General features: G+C 35.3%; 1 protein-coding gene across 3 annotated transcripts in view; it reads right to left on the bottom strand.

Annotated features, from left to right (window-relative positions):
- Positions 1–317: 317 nt before the first annotated feature.
- LOC134251204 (protein phosphatase 1 regulatory subunit 16A-like) overlaps positions 318–9,976 on the bottom strand; it is a 33,331-nt gene continuing 23,672 nt past the window's right edge. For all 3 annotated transcript variants that reach the window (XM_062733595.1, XM_062733608.1, XM_062733602.1), the window contains 2 exons: positions 4,034–4,145; positions 318–3,559 (listed from right to left, as the gene is read on the bottom strand). In XM_062733595.1, coding sequence (XP_062589579.1) covers positions 2,708–3,559; positions 4,034–4,145 — 964 coding nt within the window. In that variant the 3' untranslated portion in view covers positions 318–2,707. The remainder of the gene's footprint in view (positions 3,560–4,033; positions 4,146–9,976) is intronic.

Below are 9,976 nucleotides of genomic sequence, written 5' to 3'. Positions count from 1 at the left end.
AGACTGACAGATAATCTAAAATTCAAACAGGACATAGGAAGACCTTAATCACTCAATATCTTGAAAACCAGGTATCCCTTAAGAAATAGTTGACTTAGTAGATTTTGGGGTCAAATGTCAGGGTAAAACTAATGTTGACTTTGATAATTTTCTTCTGAATATTTTGAGATCACTCTCAAACTTGGTACATTGTTTTCAGATTAGCTGACTGTTATTGATTTTGATGCCAGAAGATCAAAGGTCATCTAACCTGACAGATAACAGTTGTAGAAAATTAGGGAAAAACTGCTACATTAAAATAAAAACAAAACAAAACATTGTATTGTCTGTTTATTTGTTCCATTGAAAAATAATTTCATCTTTATGCATTCTTTAAAAAAGGAATGGAATGGATGTATTTTAACAATAAGTTCAATGTGAAGACAGGTGTACACAATTCATTAAACTTGGAAAATTTACCTTGTACTAGTTTTACAAAGTTTCATCTTAGGTGTGCTGGTATCCAAAACAACATACATTTTACACAGTGCCGTATAAAAGGTTCCTGCAAGCAATTCCTATATCTTTTCTATCGATACATAATCTGTAACCAGATCAATAATTAACCTACCAGGCAGTCAGCCATATGATACTGATTTCTTCTTGCTTAATATATATTAGGGATTTTTTTTTTTTGAAAATGATAAATTTTTAAGTCCTTTGGACTAAAGTTTTTAATATCTTATTCAATACTACTAGGATAAATCAAATGGAGGAAAAAACAACTAAATAAAGCACTCTGTTTTTGTACCTATTGCTGCTAAATCATTTACAGTGAAACTGGCCAGGTGTTTATATAGAACAAATAAACTATACATTTCCTGATGTGCATTAATATGCTGACACAACCCATACATTTATATATTTTTTAAAGCAGCTATATATCTTTTATATTTCTGACTTCTGCAAGATCAAACTGACATTGATACCATTATCATGAAATGCACAAAAAATATTCACTATTTATGTCTTTGTTTTTCTCACCCACATTGCATGCAAAGGAAATGCTTAATTATTTTCTTTAAAAATTTAATGTGATGTGAGAGTGTTTAATTTATTTTAAGTAGTTTTATAATTCTTCAACACATTGACAATTTTAGAAGACAATTCACATTGAAACCTGGATTACTGAATTTATTTTTGAGATACATGAAAAAAACCCTGAAATCTACAATGTATTTGGAATGAATCTTTGTAAACAAGGGGAAAATGTTACAAATTAGAGTACAACTAATAAATATATTTCATCAATTTCAGGACTATTTTCAATTTTTTTAAAAAAACCGTACTATATAACAAACAATTAATCATTCTTCCTGTTAGTCACATTCTATTGCAATCACCAACATAAAAAGGAAACAAACATCAAGTGCTCAACATAAAAAAGGACTGCATAAATAAAATAGCTGGAATACAGATGTGCACAAAGCTTCTACGAATCAGCACTTCTAAAATATAAAATGTACAGAAAATATTGCATATATCATAATGATGAAACCCTGTTACAGCTTGCTGTGCAATAAATGTGCATCATATCGATACATACTATGGCTTTACATCATTGGAGATTTACCTCCCTTTTTTAAATCAATCTTGGCTGCCTATATTACAGATACTTTATTTAATCTATGACTTTTAAATCCTTCTCCACATAAAAAACTTTGATATTCCATCTTGCATTAAAAAAGTACATGATACCTTGGCCATGATAAGAAATGAGCTACTTTTAATACAATCTGATTGGCTAGCAAAACAGTTAATATCTCTGAATTCTTCAAGTATAAAGTGTATGACCTATGAAAGTGTGATTATTAAAGGTAATCCTAGGGAACACAAGGGAATGCAGGAGGACTACAGTATAATGGGTCATTTCTGTCACTTCAAACCATGACATTCCTCATCCATATAAACTACGCGTATTTTAACATGTAAAACACTTTCGCAATACTTTCAATCCCAGATATGGCCTAAATTACTTCCCTTACCAAGTTTTTTTTTTCTTTGAGCTGAAATTGACCACTGAAAATGACCCATTATACAGTATACAAGTTTGGAATGTCACATCTACAGTGGACAATGAAACAGTGACAGATTCTAACCCAATGTTTATGAAGTTACATGATTCTTGTTATGAGTGTAATATTTGTAGAAGACAACAAGTAAAATTTATGCTGACATTATTTTTTGGAATATCCATTTTTAAAAGTCTTTGTAACATGGCCATAAATTTATTTTTTTGCTTTGCCATTTCACTTCTTGAGCAATGAAAGAAGAATTTGAGCACAAATTCTAGCAAAAGCATCCATTGCTATTATATGAACAAAACCCTACCCATTAGAAAGGGTAAATATGTATAACAAAATAAATACAAATTTGCAAGTATAAAGCAACCTCTCTAAATATACATAATGTTTGGAAATATATCACCGTAAAATTCTTCATATCAACACACCTTCATCTATAAAATTATATCACATATCAGCACAGATAACTAAGACACAACCCCACACTCGTTACTTCACATCAACTGATGTCACTTGACTTTTTACCAAGTCCTACCCACTTTTGATCATATGAAAACACAAATGCTGCTTCTGAATCATGTTGTAAGCTGGCGACCGTGCGCTTTCTTGCAGTTTATCACTTGCAATATATTTTACCGTTAATGTCACATGACCACACAACAGCCCTGTTTATCGTCCTCTCCGATGACGGGAGAACTGTGTGGTGCTTTGAATTTGTGCACCGCCTCTGGGTGGTAACCTTGCGTGTTGTTGTTGGTATTATGTCCATTTTTATCTTTATGGGGCTCTTTGCCAGGCAGCGATGATGAACTGTATTTTTTGCTATTGTTAGAGGACAGACTGTTAATAAACATGTTCTGAACTTGAGAACTTATGTCCGTTAGGCTATTCTCTCTGCTTCTTGACTCTGCACGCTGTCGTTTTAAATCGGCCAGAGTTATGGACGAGGGACCAGAAGGGTAGCGAACGTTTGAGCTGGTCCCCGTCTCAGTGCTGTTTAACTGATACGAGTTTGATTTGACGCGCGGACTCGAGGAATCACTTCGCCTCTCCTGCTGCCTCTGTCGCTCCTGTTCCGACACAGACTTTGGAATGTTGTTTGTTCTAGGTTTGTCAGGGGTAGTTTCTCGGTGAGATGTCGGCCGTTCCTGTCGGCTGTTGGGGGTAGACGTCGGCCGTTCCTGACGGCTACTGGGGGTGGATGTGGGCCTCTCTTGTCGGCTGTTGGGGGAAGGGTTCTGAGGTCTTGGCCTTTGACTGGGCTGACCTTGAGGGGCAGACTCTGGCCTATTTGACCTTGAGGATTGTCGTTCTCCTGGTGGTCTGTCTGTCTGTGTGCTTCCCGGGGACAGTCTGGGGGATGCTGTAGTATCTACAGTCTTTGGTTGTTCGGGGGAGGGGGGTGACACCTTTTTAGTTGGTTCCGGTTTTTCCTCCTCTATGATGATCTGAACATCTTCTATGTTTGTTGCTGGACTGTTCTCTTTATCCTCCTCCTGCCAAAGTAAATCACTCTAATTATAACCTGCATAAAATACAGTTCCTCCAAACTTTCAATTTTTAGCATTAGGTTTCTTTGGAGAATTTAATATGTGGAAAATAGTAATACGACATCAAAATGTAGGAAGAAAGTGAAACAATTCAATCAAAGCCATTACGTATATTAAGTACAGTATGAAATAACTAAAAGTGTAAGCAAGAATTATAATGATGTATATGATAATGTTTACACTTATTGGTGGTTCTGTTGGACTCTGAATATCTTATTTTAGATATTTGAATAATGAGTTCATCTGGTAACATTTCACTGACAACTTGACTTCAATTTATGAGGAATACACTACATTTATGAAATACACGTCACATTAAACTACCAATATAATATATTTTTCAGTATTTTAACAGGTCTGCATGATTAAGACATATATTTGGATGTTTAAACAAAGAGAAGACATTTGATTGGCCCTGACCATTAAGTCTTCGTTGCTCTGTCCCCAGCCGAAATGAAGGGCCTCCTCCCGGGCTTCTTTCATGAAGAGCGGGCTTTTCTCTCCCCTCATACTGCTACGGCGTATGGATGCACTGAAAATAAAAACATCATCAGTCACACATTGTCCAGCAATAAGTCATAGTAAATAAGATTCATACCGAGACTTCTTGTTTTTTAAGAGCCAGTCCACGAGAAAACCATGCAGAACTGTCCAAATCGAAGGTTGTCATATCTTAATGAAATTTGGTGGGCAGTTAGACTTTATAATATGTTATTAAAAAACGACCAAAAAAATTCCCATCATTCAACATGGCAGCCGTAGGCAGCGCCACCTCCTTTTTGCACATTTAAGTGCAAATGCACTTAAAAAATTCAAGAAAAATGGTAAAATTCACATTTGATTTATTTTACTCAAAATTAAACTTGCATTTCCATTAAGGTATTTTGAATAACATAATACTATGTTCTTTCAAAATTGACATTTATCATAATCAAATATGCAATATATCAAAGGGCAGACAACTCTTGAAAATTGGCATGATTCCAATTTTCAAGAATTGCCAAAAGTATTACAAATTTAATGCCCAAAATCTTCCAAGACCAATCTTTGAAATTAATTTTTTTGATTTTATTGTACAAATATAACTCTAAACATTATCTTTGCCAAATATTGAGCTTGGGAAATAATAAATAATTGAGATATGGGGATTTACAAATTGCCAATTTTCGAAAAAATTGCTCAAACTCAAATGTGTTACAAAGTCAAATATGGTACTTTAAATTATAAACAATTGTTTGTTAGATATTGAAACATGTAAAAATTTTCTTTGAAATAATAATTAAGAGTGAAAAATATTAAAATTAAAAATTAAATAAAACTAAATTGTCAGAAGATACCCCTAATATGAGGATTAGCATTTTGCCAATTGTTTAGAAATGAAAAAAAACATAATAAATTGTATTGGCTTACTTGCAATTTTTCAACAATCATATGAATATATATGTTCCTTACATTTTTAAGTTAGTTTCTTTATAATTAATAAAAGGGAAATTACAAGTATTTAAATTCAAACGGACTCAGTATCATTCATATAAATTTTGAGACTTGAACATATAATATTTGAGCCTTCAGTAAGTTGTTTGCTAGCTGCAAAACTGTAGCTCTCCGAAAAAATATATATTGATAGACCGGAGGGCTACAGTTCCACCTGTATATTTATTGCGCATAAAAAATGCGCTTGGTTCTGGATTAATTCTTCCAAATTCTTACCTCAATTGCAAAAACGGCTAGATTTAAATAAAGTCCTTACTCCTTTATCAATTAACGACATGGTTTACATCACAGGTGCTTGAGGACAGTACCCCCCCCCCCCCCCCCCCAATATAGACCCCCGGGCCTGTTAGACTTTTTTCACATAAATTATATATGGATGACACATTTGTGATATAATCTATCCTATCAATTCAGAAAATTTGCTTAAACTTACATTTTATAAAAATATCTATAAAAATATCTACTCTCTCTATATGATTTTTATATAGAGAATGTTGGGTAGATTTAATAAAACGTTTGTTTTAGGTAATTTTTCGATTTGCTGGTATACATGTAGAACTTATCACAAATATGAAAGATATTTTATGAAAAAAAAAATTGAAAAAGCCTAGGGGTCTATATCGAAGGGGGGGGGGGGGGGGTCCTGTCCACAAGCACCTGTGAAATTTGAGATGACAGTTTTAAGAACATGGAGAAATAAATCGAGAAACAGCGCATTTTTTTTTTGTGCGCAATAAATATACACTCAGTTTTTTTCAATGGGTGACACTGTAGCTCTCCGGTCTATCAATATATGTTTTTTCGGAGAGCTGCAGTTCTGCAGCTAGTTGTTTGCTTTCTGCCAATTTTAAAATGGTACAATCTTATAAAAATACTGACAGGGGATATTATACAAAAAGCTCCATAAAGGAGTTTAAGAAAATGAAAGATGCTGGAGTTTACTCTTATCCCACCTCCCGATTCCCGAATCAAACAATTGTCTTCTTTTTTCGCTTGGCAAATTCTTTTCAGGTAAGTTTAATTTTAACCCCCCCCCCCCCCCCCCCCGACCCTTTCAAAATCGTTTCTACGTCACTGCTATGACTGCAATTTTTGTGAATAAGAGATTTTATGAACATGAATAAATCAACTTTATTTAAATAATGGGGGATTGAATTTCTAAAATATATATTGTTTACAAATTTGTTTGTTAAAGGTGATTTAATCTAAAATAAAAAAAAATATAATACATTTTCCGTTCCTCGTTTTAGCAACACCCCTCTAGAGCCCTTATCATTTTTCATTATTTTATCCATTTCAATATTATTATGTAAATTGTGGAGAGGTGGATGGGGTTAAACGATTGGGAACTAGATACACTCGTATATTGAATATCCTGACCTTGATCGACTGACACGCCCCCTCCCCCAACTGTTTTCAGTGGATACATATAACATTTAAAAAAAAAATTTATCTCTGTCTGCAATGGTACATGTATTAATGATACCATTATGGTTATTCAGAAAAAGAATCAAATATTAATATACATAGCCTTATACAATTTTATTAATAATGTTTTGAAAATAATTTTGGCAAAATTTGATAGCCCCCTACCCCCCCCCCCCCCAATTTGAATAAATATGAATCCAGTTGTAACGAAAAGCAGTCTCCCATCCAAGGGTTAAACAGGCTCGCCGTTGCTTAACTTGCCTGAAATAGAGGGAGACTCTACCGCATCACCAGAAAGGCTAGCTCACTGGCGAGGCAGTATACGTTCCCTATATACTAACTGTCCGCTACACTTCCCCCGCTCAGGGAAGCTTCGACCCGAAGCTTAGCATGAGTTCTCTATGAGTATTTGGGCCTCTTCAGCTACGGCAACCAATGCCGTATACGGCTACCAGTGCCGTTCCTTGACACGAAGTCCGTACCTAGACACAAAGTCCTAGTCTTAGAGCTTCCTGAAGCAGATCGGAATCTGACTTCAGATACGGCAACCCCTGTCAGCTTTTTCAAAGGCAAGTTACTTTCACTTCCAATTTTTTCCCTACATTTCCCTGATATTATTATACCCTGGTAAAAAGTGTGGGGGGCCAAGCAATCTTTCAATGTATATTTACTATAGTAAAGGTAATGTTGGGGAAAAAAGTGGGGAGGGGGGGGCAGGCCCCCCCCCCCGTTGCTACGTCCCTGCCTTAACTTGCCTGGAGGGAGACTCTACCGCATCATCAGAAAAGCTAGCTCACTGGCGAGGCAGTATAAGTTCCCTAATACTGTCCGCCACACAGTGTTTTATCATGTTTATAGCCAGTTTTAAATTTTTACCACTTTGTACTGCAAACTAGCAAAGTCTTGGCTGCAGTAACGACTCATATTTTCTTTGGTGGGGGAGGGGGGTAGTACCCTCCCCCAAATAATTTTGCCAATATTTATCGTGGAGGGTCCTATATCGGTGGGTTACCTAAATTGGTGGCATCTCCTTTTGAGCTGATGATTTTTAATGTGAGGTCTGACTTTATCAATATATGAATGTTACATAGGGTATATTCGGGTAATTCCGGACAAAACTCACGTAAGCGTCATTCGGTGGGAATAGCAGCGCGAAACTGATTGATGGGTAACCCAGTTTTGAATCGATGTGTGAATTCCATACATAATCCTCGATAAATAAATGTTTTAGATTGTTTTCCTTCAGGTCTTATTCAAATATTAGCAAAATAAAACGTATTGGCAGAGTGGGGTAAATCCGGACACAATGCGGGTAAATCCGGACAGGCCAATCTTGTAATTGTATGGCGGCGTAAACGTGCAATGTCAAATAATAGCATATACAGTAAGTAATTAGATTATTTGTAAGATTTCAAAGATCCTCAGCTCTATTATATAAAGCATCTCAGTTGTTAATGCAGTTATATTCAGAGAGATTTAATTATTAAATTTCTAAGTATCTTACATCTCGTTTATTACTTTTGGACTTCAGAATCTATGAGGACGACCATTTGTTTTTGATGAGAGGGGAGTTTGCATTTGACAATAAATAATCTGTCCTTTAAAAGAATAAAACTATATATTATCAAATGAGAATAACATAAATAATCCGACCCTGACTGATATGTCACTACCCCCCCCCCCCCCCTTCCCCTTTACAAACACGCACATATGAAAAAAGCATTCTCGGAATTTTATTTAAATGAAAAATGTCACACAGTCATTAGTCTCGTTTTCCCCAGACTCTCGCTCTCGAGACCTTGGCCGCTCGGGCAAAGTCTCGAGAGCGAGAGTCTGGGGTAAACGAGACTACACAGTCATTTACTTTTAATATTTGATCTCACAAATGATATTTGAAGAATTAAGTTGGTGGACAACTCGTTGAAGTACAGAATCGTCCGAAATCCTGCAGCCTATGGAACATCGCTGTTGTGGACCAACACGTTGATTCAGTACTACTGGGACCTCTTTAGGTTTTAATAACCATTTTGACCCTGGTACAATAGTAAACAAGTTAAATTGATGCAAAGCATCAAATCGGCCGCAAACAAAATTTAGCAGTAAAAAAAATTCTTTCACATGCAAGGAAAGCACGTCAAGATATTCAAAGGAGAAATGGTTGAATCTTTTTTTTCAGCTTATCTTCAAAGCAAAGTAATTTTTTTTTTTTTTAAATTAATAAATAGACATTTTACCGCATTTGCTCATAAATAGATTCATCGACGTAAAAAAATAAGTCAATGATGAATAATGAGAATTTATTGAAAATGATGATGTAGGCCTCTCAAGATAAACCACGTGCTGATACCCTGGATCTTTGTCACGTGATAATGCCCATGGCTTATGCAGAGTAGGCTCTGCAGTGCAAGCCGCAGTGCAAAATGTAGGGAATTAAATTATCTTTGCATCATTTGCAGCTTTAGAGCATATTCAAATCAATATTTTTACTGAGTTGAATATTCACCATGCACTTTTATCACGTCAACATTTTCCGGAATATCATGGCAATTTCCTTTCATATCTTACATACTCCCAGACCGGGGAGTTTCTATTGTACACTCTTTTTATATAACCATAAATTATCAATTATCTGACGAGAAATGATAATGAAATTGAAATATAATAACAACAATTAAAGCAAGTTTTTTTTTTTAAATATTTTACTCATGATTTTTACTTTTTATCAATCAAGAATTATGACTATAATGAAAAATAACGTCTCATTTCCCCATGTGCACTTTCTAACTCAACCACAAATAGATCGGACGCTGCTGCGGCCGATAACAAAGACGATACTATTTTGGCATCTCATTCTGTCCGTTTTAAATATGCCTTCTTATATGGCCCGTCTAATAATGGCGTCGCATTACAATCATATGGATTGTTTTCTTCATGTTGGAGCTTATACCCTGCCCCCACTGCAGTCCCCAGTGGTGCATTCCGAATTTCCGACGGCCCATATTAAGTTGTGGATGACTAAAATTGGCATCTCTGCGGAAATGTAAAAAACTGAAATGGATAAGATGTAGGAAGAATTTATTATGTGTATGCGTGTCACTATGTGTAGATTTGAGTATTTCATAAGTATAATTTTTAAATAAATATTTAGAGCGTATTATGGGCACCTTATTTTGTACGTTGAAATTGTAAAAAATTATAGTATCATCACTCACTCTTAAAAAGAGCTGCTTTATAAGGGAAAAGGGGGGGGGGGGAGAACAGAGTATTAAATATATTTGAGCTCTTCCACTTTATGACTGTCCCGTCATGTTACTATAGACTTGATTTACTCTTCGCCCAGCTCACATTTTGACCCCTGTTTTATTATTTTTTTTAAATAATCATTTTTTTTAGTAGATTGTAGATAACTGTAACGGACATCACCCACCCACACCTGCGCAC

Source organism: Saccostrea cucullata, unplaced genomic scaffold (assembly GCF_032062105.1).
Source record: "Saccostrea cucullata isolate Sc308-1 unplaced genomic scaffold, CSIRO_AGI_Scuc_v1 ctg1165, whole genome shotgun sequence".
Lineage (NCBI taxonomy): Eukaryota > Metazoa > Mollusca > Bivalvia > Ostreida > Ostreidae > Saccostrea > Saccostrea cuccullata.
The sequence above is the reverse complement of the archived record's forward strand: the minus strand, read 5'-3'. Positions and strand labels throughout refer to the sequence as shown.